Here is a 16,629-nt window from a genome sequence, read left to right on the forward strand (position 1 = left end):
GGAATCCCGTGTTACTCTCTCGCCTTCAACTCGTCCGCAGAACGTGTGTGAAAGAAAGAGCGGAGCGCTGGACGGTTTGACTCCAGTAAAGTAATTTGCGTGAAATAAGCGTGGCAGGGTAAAGGCTTTTCGCGACCTCCAGGCGGTAGGACGTAAAGCACTAGTGATGTTTGATGGCAGTGAATCAGGAAAAAACGTGTCATATTGAGGTGGCAGTACGTAGCACCGCAAACATGGTGAGGACTGCCCGTCCGTAATGGAGATGCAACGCTGGCGCTGTCCTTGTGAGATGCCTTCGGGAAAGCCTTTGGATGAAATCTTCCAATGTCCCCCCATGTGCTTCAACGTAGCTACCTGGAGACACCTGGCGAGACTGGACTTACTGGCGGTTGTCGCTAAAGCAATTGAAGGCGACGCAAGACTTCAACGGGGTGAGATTATTTTCATGAACATAAACGGGGAGAATCATGCAATGCTCTGCGAACCCAGCAAGCCGGACAAACCACACGTCGTCCTTAAGCGAAAGAATGCGGAGGCCGAGAAATGCAAAGACTGTGAAGGGGCAGTGTGTGCACAAATCGTTGAATGAAACGCTTATACCAGCGATGACAGCAGTAGGAGAGCGCGCGTAATGCGACAACAGAGCAAAACAGGATTGTTTGAACACGCATCAGTCGAGGGTGTGTTGTCATGAGAAACAGGTAAAGGCGCTAATGCAGGACACCAAGTACAGATAGGGATGGGGGAGAAATTATCGAAGTCATCGACCAGAAGGTGAAAAGTGGGACAGGACCCTCCGTGCATATGAACTCCAGTTAGGCACGCTGGGCGAGAAACCAAAAGAGGTTGATGAGCGACGTACCCCTGAAAAGATAGTGAATTCCAGTGTGGACTCCGCATCACGTGCTTGTAATCTGTAGGCCACATGAGTATGCGCTGCGGTGTTTGATGTCATGCATTTTAATCTCTAAGCCGTTCATATCTCGAAGCACTGTCGCTTTCTTGGGATGCGGTACCGTCCACAATGACATCTATTTTCCGCTTGTCGAACGTGTCGTGTCGTTCGCAGCTGCTGACGGCGATCTCCCGCCCTGGAGTCTCATGAAGTTTGTGCGAAACTATCAAACAGGTGCGTCGGTTGTTACCCTTTTGTAGATCCCTTGTGATTTTTCTTCTCTCTTTGGGCATTGGATTCTGCCGTGTTATCCTCTCGGCTGTTTTCTTTCGCGTACCGTCGAGTCCAAAGATCTGTTGTCTTCATTGCTTGGCCTCCATGGTTTTGCCTTCACAGTCGTGGACAGTCTCCTTTTTTTGATCGTACCTTATCCATTTGTATTTCTCTTCTCACGGAAGGCTGGCCTTTCAGTCAGCCGTTGGTGATCCTCTCTTTCGTCCAGGTTTCCTCGGTGTTTCCGCCCCTTTCACCGAAATGTCGACAGGTGTGCGTCCTCTCGGGCCTGGTTGTCGCTCTTTTCGTCCCCTCATTGTCGTTTCTGCAGTATTTGCTCTCCGAAGGCGTGCTTGCGTCTGTTCCTCTGCTTGTCTCCAAGTGCCGGCAGTGTTGTACGGAAGAAAAGCTGAGACCGATTGGAGATTTAGGCGGCATGCAGCGGGGGGGGGGGAGGGCGAAGATGTGTCACTTGAGCTGGAGGGGCGAGAGTGATTTGATAGAAGTCTTTGGCAAAGGAACTAGATACCGAAGCCGTACCCATCGTCCATGTGTGGGGTGTCGCTGTGTCTCCTCGCGTATGTACCTACATTTGTTGTGTCCTGTATATAGTCACTGTGGCAGCTCTGGTTCTCTTGCAGCCGTCTTTGTAACACCTTTGTAAGTGGTGTGCTTTTTTCAACGCCGATGGTTTGCGTGTACATCATGTCTCTGTTGATTGCTTTCTGGTTGTCCTGTCGTTTGTCGTTGTGTGCTGTCTACAAAATTGCCTCCCGCCCTGATGACGCACGCTGTTCTCTCCTTTCGACTTCGGGGATGCGACAGCCGGTGACGAAGCGACAGAAATGGAAAGCGCAGGCGTAGAAGGGAAACAAGGACAACAGGAAAGTGGAGACAAAACGTCATATGAGGGGTCTGACACGGAATTCAGCGACGCAGAGTCGGACATATTGTTAAGTGTACATGAGGCACAGGAAGAAGATCCCGAAGAAGAGTTAACATTTCCGGAGGAGTGGATACAGAATCCGTCGCTGATGCTCCTGGATGGAGACGAGGCGGAGAATGCAGGTAAAAAATTTGAATACGCGAGAGCTGATTCTGTCAGAGGAACGGTAAAAAGAGCACACGAAGAACCATGTCAGGCTTCCCTAGGTAGATCTTTCATGATGTAGTTGCCGACCGTCTGTGCGCAGTGAATCATGCTTTGAGGATTCAGGGTGATCTGGCATTCATTGCTTATGCAGCTGTCTCCGTTGCGGGAAAAACGGCACACTTGGTTCTGTTTTAGTACTCGCTGAGCTGTATCTATTGTAGCCATGTCATCGCGTACCACTAAACGAAGAAATAGGGATCTTCTGCTCTCTAGCCTGGTTCGCAGTTTTCGAGTGACGCTGATGTGTACGCTGCCATATTTGCGTAGCTATTAGAGCTCGTTTCCATTTCGACTGGAGTGTCGGCAATGGAGGCTCGCTGGCATTTCTCTCGGGTTCATTCCAGTGTCATATATGATGTCCACTAGGTTTCTGAATTGTCGTCTGTGCTATTTCTGCACTCGTGCATTTGACTCTCGATACTTGAGAATGTCGTCTGGCCGTGTCAAACTTTGCAGCCCTGACGCCCATCTCGTAACTCCCTTTGTCTGTAAAGTGTTATGTACAGTTGCCTCTCATCTACACTCTTGTCGTCCTTTCTCGTGTGGCTGGAGAGTATTGCTTCACCGACGTAGCTGCTCGTTTCGGTGGTCGTGAACACGAGTTGCTCTGTCCTTCCCCTGTTACTCATGTTGTTCTGTGAGTGTCTCACCAGCTAAGGGGTTATCTTTTTGCAAAACCTCCCTTGAAGTCGGGTCCATCAGTACGGCCTAGCCACCAACCTTTCTCAGCCGTCTGTACCCACTCAACCGATCACGTTCTACCGATGCCGAGCTGTCCACCGACTTGTGTTTCTAGCAGAGTCTTTCCACAGCTGTGGCTGTCTCCCGGCTGATTGCGGTGTATATGTATTGACAGGTGTATTCCATGTTTGGGAGCACTGCACGTTTGTCAGTTTCTGTGCGCCACTGAAGTGGCTCTTATTGGTCGTCCAGTTTTCGCTTATTATCTCTAAAGCTGGCAAGCGGCTTCATGGCCAATCAGGATGTTTCCCTACTCCGTTATTTACCTTCGCGTACAAGGGTTCACTCTGCAGTTCCCCATACTTCAATAACAACCTGTCCACATTCGCTGCTTTTCTGGATTGCCATGTGATATCGAACGTAGTGCGTTGGATGTAAAGTCAATTATTCTAACTTCCCCATTTTCTCCCAAGCTGCGTGTATACTTTCCCTGTTCTTATCTCCCTGTTGGGTATACATTTATGAATTCTTTTGTCGAGTGTGCCTTGGTGTAGTGGTTCCATCGCCACCCTTTCGCGCGCGTGGAGTTTTGCTTTTTCTCCCTTAGCTTTCTAGAATGGGGTACGGCATCTGCTCCCTTTTTCGGTGTTTCTTTTCAGAGGACGATGACCTCACAAATCAACTGTTCGAGTTGCTTCAATCTGTGGAAGGTGGGAAACACATTTGAGAAAACGCCGTCGTCGACGTCTTTCCGTGTGAATCGATTCAAAGTGGCTTGACATTCGTGTGATCGGCCATCCTTTCGTTTCTCTCCTTCCTTATGAGATTCGGTGTCCGTGTCACCCTTTTTCCTTCAGATGCATATCTCTTTATCATATTGTGTTAGGTCCTAGACGCTTCCTGTTATTTTGCCTTCTCCGGCAGGCATGCCGTGTTCAGAACCCCTGGGTGCGACGAGTGTATTCACCGTACAGTTATGTTTGTTTCTTCCATTGTCGCGTGGTTCAGTCGACGCTCACGTAGAATGCTATGGTTTACTGGATTTGAGTGGCCGGAAGGTGCTCTCGTTTTCTCGATGTTTCTCACATTCGTGTCCCGTGGTTCGGTTCCTGTGTTCTCCGGTGCTATGTCCGTCGTCTTGTCTGACTTCCTTGTTTTGCCGCTGTAAATGGACCAAGTATCGTGCTCCTTCAGCTCTGGGTTTCCAGTCGCTACCCCGTCTTCTCATTTGCTTATCTGTCCTGCAGCTGACTCAGAGCACAGCGATTCATTACCCGAGACGGAGAAATGAGACGACGAAACCGAGAAACAACATCTTTACGACGGATGCCGCCCGGCTGCTCGTGCCATGGTGCCGCTCATGAAATTCTGGAGGGAGTAAATGGAAGGGTGTTCTATTTGGATATCACCTGTCTGATGTAGCATCAAAACCAGCTAATGTATTATATTTCATATCGCCTATGTAGTTGAGTCTATGCTTTTGCCGAAGTAGCAGGTTTAATTACTCCCGGTTCCAAATGAACATGAATACGGGTATACCACTGAGCTCCAAAGTGTGTACCTGTTTCTCTTGTGGGGTGGTACCGCGCATTTACCATAAAGAACGCGGTTGTTTGTATTTCGTAACAGGAATCAAACAGTGTTTTGAGTCATTCCTTCGTGAAATATCTCTACAGTCTCACCGACGAAGTAGCGTCTAGCCTGTGTGAGTGTTAACTTGTGGTTGTCGGCTTCTAAATTATACCACTGGGAGACTCGTTCCTCTTTGCATGTCCAGTATGTTTATGTCGGTCGGTCATTTCAGGTTTGTTCATTCCTCGTGAGGCACTTTTCGTGCACAGCCCCACCGCTGAGGAATCATTCTTTGCTTATTAGAGCGTCCATTAAGCATCGTCAGCTTGTATAATATTTCATAGGAAGATGTGTTGTTCTGTCTTTGTCCATTCTGTTTACGTTCTGCATTTGAGACTTCGTGTTTTCTCCTGAGGCACCTTTTGTATAAGGTCTACTGAAGAGAACTTTTTGTTTGGATGAATGCTCGCTAGAAATTGTCAAGTTATAAATAGTTCACAGAACGGCATATTGTTCTGTCTCTGTCCAGTCTATTAACATCGAGCATTTCTGATTTGGGGTTTCCTCCTGAGGCCCCTTTTGTATAGTCTAAATAGGAGGGAGCTGTTTGTTGGGATGAATGCTCACTAGGAATCGTCAAGCTGTAAATATTTTTACGAAGTGTTGTTTTCCAGGCTGTTGATGTGGAAGAGCTCTGGTTTGTTTTGTCCGCGCGAGGCGCTGTTTGCATGAGGTCTACTGAAGAGAACTTTTTGTTTGGATGAATGCTCGCTAGAAATTGTCAAGTTATAAATAGTTCACAGAACGGCATATTGTTCTGTCTCTGTCCAGTCTATTAACATCGAGCATTTCTGATTTGGGGTTTCCTCCTGAGGCCCCTTTTGTATAGTCTAAATAGGAGGGAGCTGTTTGTTGGGATGAAGGCTCACTAGGAATCGTCAAGCTGTAAATATTTTTACGAAGTGTTGTTTTCCAGGCTGTTGATGTGGAAGAGCTCTGGTTTGTTTTGTCCGCGCGAGGCGCTGTTTGTATAAAGTCTACTGAAGAGGGAGCGTTTTGTTTGGATGAATTGTTTCCTCTTGATGCACTTCGCGTGTGGCAGTTTCATTGACAAAGTACCATTTTAACTATGAGTGCTCCCTCGTTATTTTCGGTTTGTTAAAATATTTCGTAGCGATAAGTATTGCTCTTCACGCAACCAGTCGGTTTACCTCGGCTGTGGCTTTTTCGGGTTCTTCATGATGCGGCATCTCCAATGCTTCAGACATTACGGATGTCGCAGCACCTTAATCTCTCAGCACTAAAGAGTTAGCTTTTTGCCTCTCCGCCTGTGTATGTAAAGATTGTCTTTGGCACAGCTAAGACAAATCAGGAAACAGTTGAGTGAACGCATAACGTTGGTAGTCTGCATGTGGTGACAAAAGGCGTCGCAGTAGCAATGTGTTGGTTTATTCCATTGGTAGAAAGTTCATTCAATTGCACAGCAACGTTCGGGACCCGGTCACAATACAGTAGGCGTGTGTCATATCTACACGATACCATCTGACATGTGCTGCCAAGGAAAAAAAACATCAGGCCAACGTGGAGCAGCAAAAAGAAGTTATCGTATTTTCCACAGCGAAGAAACGGTCTTGCCTCCTTAAGCAAATCACTCGACAGAAACCGAAATATATCGCGCCGTAAAGGCAGGTCTTTCCGGCTGAGGCGCTGTATGTACTGCACCTGACGAGAGACAGGAGGCACTTTGTGTAAGATGGTAGAAAATGCGCCTAAGACGTGTCACAGCTTCTTCGGTCGATGGATTCGGACAGTGTACCTAGGGTAATGTTCTGCTTGCTCCAATACGGCAAGATACCCGTCTTCGATGCGTGTGGGTTCTTCCATAGTTTCAATACCTCATAGTCCCAATGCGGGGTTACCTGCTTGCAACGCCAGTGACCCTAAAGGTTTGACCCTACCGCCAAGCATATCAGTATCAGCGACAAAAATACCAGCAAATAAACGCAGAAACAGTCTCTTGGCATCCTCTGTCGTGAGATGCTCCTTTAGATGAAGAGAGGCGTTCTTCTAAGCCTCCTCCGTCAGCCGCTTTCTTGCATGACTTTCAGCATGAACGTGCTGTTGCCGAGTTAGACCATTCCATAGACGTTTTCGACAAAAACAGGTGCCGTCCGCTACTCGCGGAAGTCCTGGTGACAACACCACACTGCGAATTCCATATCATTTGTACGCAAGCGACAGGTGACGTCCAGGCACCGCGACAACAGTTTCTCTCGAACGAACGCCCATGAAATCGTTTCCAAAATTCCCCTTGATGAATCGTACAAAAGCGGTTGACAAGATTTCTGCAAATGTACGCTGATGAGTTTTCAGAGGACCATCACTTGCTGCGCGGTGAGGAATGTGACGCCGCCATCAAGAGACGTGGGGGCCACCAACAACGGTAGCGATGGCACGTCCTTCTGCAGTGTCTCCTGTACCAATGCGCCTATATTTGTCTTTGACTCTATCTTGCATAGTTTCTTCTTCCTATGTGGGCCGCCATCCGGCAGTTCGCTGTCATCTTCGTCCTCTTTTCCACTCCCGCCAGCTGAACTATCGACTTCACGATGTTCTATGCCCCTCCATTCTCTGAATTGCGCGACTTCAGGCTGACATTTTTTTGGAATTTTCGACCTCCGTGAGTTCTTTATTTGAGAGTGCTTATTCCGTATGCTGGGCGACTTTTCCTCGAATCTCCCACCACTGGATGGAGCCGTGAAAGAAGCTCCGTAATCACGTCCGCTGTCACACTTCTGTTCCCTAGTGTCCCTCTGACTTCTTGTAACGGAAAGAGCTGAACCCACTGTCACCCCAAACGCACGCAGAACACCAAAATGGGGAAGCAGAACGTGTGCCGCAGTTGCTTCGGGACTGACTGGGAGAACAGGAAGCCGATTTGTGGCGGGCATCGTGTCTTCACCATCTTGACGTGGCGTTGATTTTCCTGCACTTTTGTGTCTGGCGTTTGGCTTATTTGGCCCGGCGAGACTTATGGATAATTCTTCCAAGTCCGGTGCAACACCTTCGCCTTCACTACCACAATCACTATCTGTCAACGTGTGACTGCAGCTATCGTTACCTGTGTCACTCGCCACGCTGACTTCGGAGAGACTAAAATCCTCCTCTTCCATGGCAAGACAGAGTCCTGGAAGCCTGGAGGGCGAAGAGCCAGCGCGTGCACCCGCTGGCGAAGGATATTCATCGAATTCCGTCCTTCGTTTGTGCCTCCTTTCAAGCAGGATCACCCACGGCGACCGGGGAGAGGCCTCGGGGTGAACCGCCAAACCTGGAGTCCGGTGTATGCGTTCCTCTTCGCCTTGACCGGAATTACCGGCTTCAGTTCCTGATGACGAGCTATGAGATCTCAACGTGGACATGGTCGGGAAGTTAGAAATCTCGTCAACCGGAGAGCATAGCTCCGGAAAAGAAGGAGAGAGGAATCGTGAAGAAACTACAATCGGGCAGAGTCGAACTGCAGCTGCAAGCTCGGAGCTGTGGCGATTTCTGATCGGCAGTCCTAGACCCTTAAGTTGTAAGTACACCTGCAGCTCTTGATACGTGAAATGTGACTGATCTGCAAACCCAGGAGGAGGAGGCGTCCCCACTTCTTCACGATAGGTAGAACGGACCCGGTCTTCTCGTCGAGTGATGCACGGCTCTCCGGTCAATCTCCCCTCACCAAGCAGTGTTCGTTCCACCATCATTCCTACATTCTGTTGTGTAGACTCATCCTGTGCGCCCCTCAGTTTTGGTAACCTTCGGGGAGACACTGAGTCCTCTGTAGCGTTTTCCAGATGAGCCAGTCGATCACAGGAGCAGCCGCTCTGTTCATTTCCTGCTCGCGCGTTTCTTTCTCGGAAACGCTGTACTGCGGTGCTCGGTCGAGGTGTGGCAGCAGGAAGCCGCCCTTTGAGGAGAGCGAGAAGAAGATCCAAAGCGTGCACTTGCCGAGCCGTCTGAGAGTCAAAAATGACTAAGGAAGACCCTGTCGCATGTGGGTTCTTCCCTGCTAGGAAGAAGAGTGCCTCTTCCACGGTCACGACTAGTACAGGCCGCGGAGAGCGAGAAGAACACGGGGAAGGAACTGCCACCGTTTCTGACGAAGGCAGTGGCAAATCGCGGGATGCCAGTGGGGAAGAGGCAGCCACAGGGGACTTGCAAGCGGAGCCTCTTTCTGCAGCAACATCTCTAGGCTCTGGTTCCTCCATCGGATTGATAGGCCTCTGGGCACTACCTCTCATTGATTGATCCACGTGAGAGCAGAAAGAATGAGAGACATGCACGCCGGTGCTGCTCCATTGTTTGCCTTTGAAGTAGACTAAGACAACAACACCCGCTGGACAAATGGAGGAGACAGGAAACGACTTAGACGTCAGCCAAAGGCCAAGACCTGCGCCTTTTTTCTTGGAACCTCCTCCTTGACGATGCAGGCGTTCGCCTAGTCGCCTGAGCCGTTCGTAAACTGCTGACAGCGGCACAAACCTGGAGTCGGCATCTGTAGAGGAGGAAGACGAAGTGGAAGAAGCGGATGACGAACCCGGTGGGCAAGTTCCCGGAGAGCTGTACCTGGGCATTATGCTATGGAGCACGACAAGGATGTCTACTTCAAACAAACGCCGTAGTACATCTAGTTGTCATCGAACTGGTACGGTAGGAGGTCTAACTGTGCAACAGTCGCGACTTTTCGAAGTTGACCAAAACAGCCATTGCCTTTTCCATGACACTGGCACCCTTTGCCAAGAAAAACAAAGCAGACCGAACGCAGCGGGCATAAGAGATATGCGCGTCCGTGCTTGCAAAAATGGGCTACGCGGTTGCCTCATCGCGTTTCCCCATACCGCAGTCCGGTGTCGCGCGTGCCACTCCCTGCCGGGTGAACTGCTAACCAAGCGAAAAAGGGATTTTTGAGGCTCTTTTCATCACTGCCATCCCCTCACACAGAGATTGGAAGGACGAATCGAATAAAGGGGCAATGTCTCGTGTTTGTCCGTATTCAATTCAGCTTCCAACCACCAACATACTACTTGTATTGCATGCGCGGATTGCGTCGAGGGGAGACAGCCTCTTGCCACAGTTTGTCTTGATTCTCCAGTAGTAAGGGAAGTGTGTCTGTTCCCATTTATCTTTGCCTTAGATCTAAAAGAACTACGGTATAAATTTGCGAAATGAGGATCTGCGGGTACAAGTGGCGGCGTCCGTTCTCTGCTGCGGGTCGGCGGGATACATGCACAACTTCGGCGACGCGTGGACCATGTTAGAAGCGTGGCATGTCTCCGCCATTGTTTCCATGGGCAGTTGAGGAAGTTTCTCATTGCCTTTCGTCGTGATTTGTATTTTATTGAACGCTGTTCTTTTCTGACTATTTGCGCTGCTTTGACAGGTTCCCTTGCCACTGCCGTCTGCAGTAGTTGCCTTCCATCAAAGACACACTACAACACTCGCGGTAGAAGCCAAAGCTGCACCCGTGCCACAGACTTGTTGACAATGAACATGCCGGTCCGTCGTTTACTTGTCCCTGCACATTTCAGCGTGTTCGCTGTTCTAGTGAGGGGGTGTCGTCCACAATAAGAACATTTTTCTCTGTTGGGCTTTCGACGCTCGGTGCGGCGCTACCAGCGAGAGTGATGAGCACGAGACAGGAGAGGGTGTTTCGCGTACGTTGCGGAACGCAGCGTTCTGAACCTTTCTGGCTTTTCTCGAAAGGTCTGTGCGACAGGAACTATGGCGTCCCTCTCCAGTTTCTCTCGACACGTGCTCGTGGCTGTATTCTGATTCGCCTTCAGTCTGGCTAGCCGCAAGGCTGACATACCGGGGACATTGCGCAAAGTTTTTCACCATGACTCACTCCCGTCTGGGCACTTTGAAGCCCCCCTTTTTCCATCCTAACAGTCTGACGTGGATGTTCAGGTTTCGGCACCTCCTGCTCAGTTTCGTTCTGGCTGTCGTCCTTGCCTTTGTTTCCCCGTCTTCTTGGGGGAGACACGGGTGGCCGTCTCGGTTTCGAAAGGCGTCGTCCAATCTTGCTCTGCTGGCTTTCTTGTTGTTTCTTGTCTCTGGCGAGAAGGAGGGAAGGATTCGCCTCTGTGTCTCTGGTGCGTTATCGCAGAGTGCATGCAAACACCCGTCCACATTCCTAACACTCAAGAGCCTCAAGCCTCTCTTCAAACGCACGTCCTGTACTGCTCATTGTCTTCCACTGAATTCACTTTCTAGTGCTCACTGTCTTTCTCATGGCTCACCTTCGTCCCGAACCCCCGCATACGCGAATGTGCCGTCCGTTTCTCTCTTACGAGAATCACGGGAGAGGGTTCCCGGCTTCAGCGTCCATCTGCAGAGCGGCAGTTTCCGTGGAGGTCATCCGCACGGTTATTGGTTTACCAGAAAGTGCCAGGTTACTTCCTGTAGTAGAATACAGGCACAACGGAGCTCAAGGTTCTCAGCCATAGCGCACGGGAGCTCTCCTAGCAGCACCCTTCCCAGTTCTCCACGATGCTCAAGCGCTTCACCTACCACCTCGCAATCGCTTCCAGCCTCCTTAGGCTCCACCCTGGACCTGCGTAGGCAGGGTGTGGCTGTAACGGCTGGCCCTGTATCATGTGAACGGACGGAGCTCGAAAGTACCGAAGAGTGCCATAATCCGTCTGACGACTTTGTCGGTCTCCACGGAATCATAGCCTGTGGCGGCGTCGGGTCACGGTTCGGAGCAGACATTCCGAAACAGTTTGTGTCACTCTTCCAAGGCCAAACAGCTGCTCAGATTTCCTTTCAAAAGCTCCGGAGGCACCTGATGCGATACGGGGCAAGCTCGTCAGCGGGAACCGAACGAAGACAGAGTCGACGAGAGACAGAGGAGAGGGACGAGGTAGTCCCCAGGCCGAAGAAGAGAGCACAGAGCTTCTTGGTGGCGGTTGTCGATCGGGAGAGACGTACGGCAGTGATCAAGAGGCCTGCTGACGACGACGAAGAGCGCGAGCTCTACGAGGTGCCCTGTAGCCAAACTGCTGAAACCTGCACAGTCAACGAGCAGTGCATCGACGACTTCCATGACCATGACAAAGTTCAAGGAAACACCTCCAGAGGAGGGAGCAATTTGCAAAGGAGGAGACAAGTGGACATTCTGTTTGCGCCTGTTGGCTCTGAGAGGTGTGAGTCGGTATGGCATGGGGTGAAGTGTCTCTGCTACTCCCTGCTCGCAACGGAGACAATGCGAAAACCCCGAGAGAATTCAACGCCACAGAGAAAGGCAGATACCAACCCAAGTCCACAGCCAGGAAAGCTTGACGAGGAAAGATGCACGTATGGCCAATCGACAGCCAGGCCCCGGTCGCTTTGTCGGGCTCTTACAAGTCTGAGGCGCTCCGTAGTGTCGGTGATCCGGTCGATTCTCCACTACGTCAGCCAGGGCAACAGCTACGTTGCTTCAAATAAAAGACAGACCACGTGCAGCGGTGCAAGTCAGAACGAAGATGGGCAACAGAGCGGACAAGTGGAAGAAACCATCCAGGTGGCGGCTGCCCAGGCGGACGAGGCGCGGCATTTGCTTCGTCGCCTTGCGGCACTAAACTGCGACAAGGATCTCGTCATGATTCATGACGCGGCAAGGCCATGCGTAAGAGAGGAGGACCTTGAGAATGTGACCGCAGACGCTGAGAGGTTTGGCGCGGCTCTTCTCGCGGTCCCGGCTGTTTCATCAGTCAAACTAGCCACCGCAGACCGGCGTGACTGTCCACCCCCCACTTCCTCGTGCTTCGTAAACGAGGCAAATGCCACTCGGCGAAAAGATCAAACGAGAGCAAATCGAGCCATTCCCACTGACCATGAACACGTCTTTGTCCAGCGAACGGTTCCACGTCATCTGCTGTGGGAAGCTCAGACACCACAGGTAAGGATACCCGTTTCTTTCGCATGTAGAGGCTTAGCATGAACTGCCGACTGCTTTACCGTTTCTCTGGGCAAGGCGCCGACGCATGATTCACGACAGATGCTATACCTGCCGCTGAAAAGTGTGGATAGGTGTTGTCGTGTGTGCCCCGATAACAATTTTTTGACTAGACAGACGCACCGTGTAATGCACATTCTTTGGAAGCGTCTCTCTGTTCACATGCACACTCACAAGGCCCACACTGTTGGTAACAGCCGAGTAGCGGTGAAGGGAGACTAATAACCTTGCAAGCGACGAAAGTTAGTGATCTACGTGTTTGTTCCAATCGCTGCTACTCGCATGTTCCAAGTATTACTGATCCTCGACACTAGGCCTTCGTTGTCTGCTCCTTGTCGCAATCTTCACTTAATAACTTTCTGGGTGCCGGTCACTGCGTTCACACAGGTAGTCCGACTGGACCTTTTGCTGCGGGGATATTGCGCCTTTTGGACGCAACTGGCGACGAAAAGTCACAGAAAGCAGAAGGAGCTGCAGAATGCAATGCGATATCAGTCGCATGCGACTGCCAATTGCACGCACCATGAGGCTACCAATGACGAACAAATCGGGGTAGAATCGAGATTGCCGAGCCGTGTCAATGTCACGCAGGAGTCGCCAGCTGAAATGCCTACTGTCACAGACGATACAGGGTTGCTCGAATATCTGTGGAGCGACGGAAAAGCAGTCGACATTCATCCAGAGAGTGACTGTTCCAGTAACTACGCCCGCTCTAGTTTCGCGGCAGGACACACAAGAGGCCAGGAGGTAGTGAAAGTTAAAGTGCGAAGGGGTGATTCGACTAACATAAAGATTACGTTCCCCTCCGACTACACCCTTGCACAGTTGATCCTTCAAGAACAAAACCGGGAAAGGCCTGTGCAGAGCAAATAGTGTCATTTGTTGGTTTGAATTAGACACAGTCGGGCCAGTGATTAAACTGTTTTGTCTGCGGAGGTACCCTCAACAGTCTTGCACTCTGGGTAAAAGGTTATGAAAAATTGCATTGCGGTCGGGAATTGTCGCATCTGAAACCAAGTGGATGTGTGTATAGCAGTTTGTGTGCACGAACGTGTGTTGAGGCGCTTAGCAGTCTGTAATCACTCCTCGAATCGCTAGTCAAGCTGGCGACAGAAACCTTGCTTGGCAGACATGCTGGCCTTCACCAAGCAACACAGCAGTCTTACGTGCTCTCTCCCGCAGCAAGCGTAGAAATGCCTAGCTGGCAGGGTAGCAGCAAAAGCGAGTACCAACAGATGTACATAGACTGCGTAACAATGCATCAAGTTAAGCCAGATGCATACCAGAACCCAGCAACACAAAATTCACTAAATTGACCCGAACACCGAATTGCGAACTTTCTTCTGGATGACAAACGTCATATCAGCACTACGGGTACTTAAGTGCAAGCTTGGAAACGACAATTAGCTCATGCTCTCAACGATCTAGAATGGAATGGTTTCAGGTGAAGCGCTCCCGTTTTCTGGTATTGCCAGTAACGAGAACGTGTTTGCTACATATCAATATTTCTAAAATGTCGCCGCGCCGTGTCATGCGCGTCTACAACGAATACCTCCCAGATGACCTGTTTTGCCGTCTATGGCAACGCCGTGCGTTTGCATGTACGGTTTATGCAGACAGATGATGCTTCACGGGCACTAAATGTCCAAATCTACGGATGTCACGTGTCACAGCGCGACAGGGATTGACAACTAATCCACTATGTCCGTCTCTGTAGTCACAAGCAAGGGTATACAGGTCGCCGCTTCCACCTGCATTGAAAAGTTCACTTTCCTGTTTCAGCAAACACACACTCCACGTCAAAACACAAGAGAAAGGAATTGAAGTCATCACCTGTTATGTCTGGACTGCATAATGACGCTGTGTAAATATCGTTCGCAATGGGATTGTACACAATATGCTAGCAGAACCGGTCATCACGGTTAATCAGAGTGTACTATATGAACCCAGGGGCATGCAGCGGCCAGTCTACAGTTTCTTCATTCAAGGTTTGCATACCGCGAGGTATACGCAACACGAACACGCACGCTGACACAGCAATATCAACGCCTTCAATATCGCCGATAATGTAGACTAAGTAAAGATGCACGAGTTTTAACGCACACATTTAAACGTAACGCTTCAGCAAAAGATCGACACGATGACCGCTTTCTTCGGGAGAGGCGGTAAATCCATAATGGGATGTTGTCAGATAATCGCCCCGGCGAATCCTATTCGCCGAAGTGGACTGCCACCCGACGTTTAGCCACGCCGACACAGTCACCGGTCCTCGATACTCCACCGGTAAAGAAATTTTATACTCCATCGCGTGATTAGCATTATACGTGTTGGTGATTGGCTGCTGGACGGACACGAGCACAGTTGCTTCAGCATCAGCCCGAGTGGTGTCAGACAACTGAATAGTCAAAAAAGAGTCCTCAGGCAGCGAGTCTAGAGGCGGGAGCAAATCGATCCTCCCGCTCACAGACGCGGCACCAAGCACGGGCGAGAGACACGTCGCCGTGAACACGGAGACTGCCAAAAAGAGCAGAGCATATGCATAAGCCTTCATTTTCGCTTTCTTACAACAGCCTTTATAATGGGTTCACACATCCACTTCTTCAAGCTGAAAGAGACAAATGGGACCTAAAAATGCCTCCGAACCAATCCACGGGCAGCAGCTTTTCAATGTAGTTCGAACAGCTCGTGACGCGTCTCCGTTGAGCGATCCTGAACAAGCACAAGCTAAACTTTTCAGTGCAATGAACTGACACAAAAAGGTGGCAACTATTCTGCAGTTTCGCACGACAAAGGTGTTTCAAAAGTCGGCAACAAAGAAAACAGTTATCATCAAAAGCCGTTTAGGTAGTGAGACGTAATAAGGCGGCTAGTTGTTCGACCCCGCGGCCAACGTTAGAAGTTGGGGTGCCCCGTCGCTGAGGGAGAGCGCCGCTGGAAACGTTGTTTCGTTCTTTTAATAGCAATCGCATGCTCACATTCAGAAGGTGTTTTGTGCCCGGGAAACAAAAAAAGAGATTTTACCAGTTAGCCGCGTGTTCATTCGTGACTTAAAGAAACGTGCACAGTAGGTGCACAAGTATTGCTGAGTAATTATATGTTTGCTGCGGGCACTCCGTCGCCCCGCAATTTTCGAAGATGTCACACGTGTGCCGCCTCTCCTGTCGCCCCGGGGTACAAAAGGGAGGAGCAAACTTTGGAATGGTAACGACGTGATGAAACAGACAGGAACTTGCTTTATGAACTCCAAAGAATAACTGCGAGCTGCTTGCTAGTACCCATATCTCACTTGGGCGCTGCAACGCAAGCATTCTATAAAAACTCTGGCTTTGATTCTCTTGGGTAGTTCGTGGTTGATCCGTTTTCTGCTGTTGTGTCTGAACAACTATCCGGGCTCTGTTATTGGCCGCCCTCTCTTCGTTCCGGCAAACTTGCACCGATGAATTCCAGTATCATATAGTCACAGCATTTGGCAACTACCGTGTGTCTCGACGCAGAATGGATGGCGAGCTGTTCAACGACTAGTGAGATTCTCGTCATTTCGTTTCTACTGTAGCTGCAATGACCACGTGAAGGTGTGGGAAAATCTTGCCTGACGTCTGAGGCGGGGATTCTTGCTTATCAGCAATAACGCCGAAGCAGCGGACGATCCGCGCTCCGATAGTGTCGCCCCCACCCTGACAAACAGCATTATACGCACGGGACTCAAAAACTGTCCGCGAATTGGGAATCATGGACGTCTCTCTGCTCATGGCACCACAGTGGCAGGGCTGACAGTTCCTGAACAGCGGTAGTCTCACGTTCTTTGTCATTTGCACCTGTACCATTCATCAGGCACATTGGCTACCACGATAGAATCATGTCGCAAGCGGTTGCTGCTGCTTGACAAGGCGCCGAGCAGCTGCACACCACGCCGCTTTCTGCAAGAGGAAGTGCAAGGTACGGGGGATCCCGTGTTGAGGACAGCTTTAAGAAAGAGGCTGTTGCAGCTTGCAACATCCTAGATTCCAATGATGTTGCTCTTGCCTAACTAAATACGGAACGTGTACTAAAGTACTAAACTCACAAGGGAGTTCG

The 16,629-nt window shown here is 50.2% G+C and overlaps 3 protein-coding genes across 3 annotated transcripts; 1 reads left to right on the top strand and 2 right to left on the bottom strand.

Moving 5' to 3' along the window:
- Positions 1-6,165: 6,165 nt before the first annotated feature.
- TGME49_306250 (hypothetical protein) lies at positions 6,166-9,734 on the bottom strand. Its single transcript, XM_002370346.2, has one exon. It carries the CDS (start codon positions 9,188-9,190, stop codon positions 6,944-6,946), a length of 2,247 nt encoding a protein of 748 aa, XP_002370387.2. The 5' UTR covers positions 9,191-9,734; the 3' UTR covers positions 6,166-6,943.
- An 88-nt stretch (positions 9,735-9,822) lies between these two features.
- Positions 9,823-15,362, top strand: TGME49_306260 (hypothetical protein). Its single transcript, XM_018782475.1, has 2 exons — positions 9,823-12,498; positions 12,943-15,362. Exons 1-2 carry the CDS (start codon positions 10,453-10,455, stop codon positions 13,426-13,428), a joined length of 2,532 nt encoding a protein of 843 aa, XP_018636165.1. The 5' UTR covers positions 9,823-10,452; the 3' UTR covers positions 13,429-15,362.
- On the bottom strand, positions 13,773-15,587 carry TGME49_306270 (hypothetical protein). Its single transcript, XM_002370348.2, has one exon. It carries the CDS (start codon positions 15,104-15,106, stop codon positions 14,663-14,665), a length of 444 nt encoding a protein of 147 aa, XP_002370389.1. The 5' UTR covers positions 15,107-15,587; the 3' UTR covers positions 13,773-14,662.
- Between the last annotated feature and the right edge of the window lie 1,042 nt (positions 15,588-16,629).

The sequence above is a fragment of the Toxoplasma gondii genome, chromosome IX, assembly GCF_000006565.2.
Source record: "Toxoplasma gondii ME49 chromosome IX, whole genome shotgun sequence".
NCBI classification, from domain to species: domain Eukaryota; phylum Apicomplexa; class Conoidasida; order Eucoccidiorida; family Sarcocystidae; genus Toxoplasma; species Toxoplasma gondii.

Bases quoted from the DNA above. Each gene is read 5' to 3' on its own strand.
- TGME49_306250 (XM_002370346.2), bottom strand. From the start codon at position 9,190: ATGCCCAGGTACAGCTCTCCGGGAACTTGCCCACCGGGTTCGTCATCC.
- TGME49_306260 (XM_018782475.1), top strand. From the start codon at position 10,453: ATGACTCACTCCCGTCTGGGCACTTTGAAGCCCCCCTTTTTCCATCCT. The intron at 12,499-12,942 runs GTAAGGATACCC...GCGTTCACACAG, and splicing joins GGGAAGCTCAGACACCACAG to GTAGTCCGACTGGACCTTTT.
- TGME49_306270 (XM_002370348.2), bottom strand. From the start codon at position 15,106: ATGAAGGCTTATGCATATGCTCTGCTCTTTTTGGCAGTCTCCGTGTTC.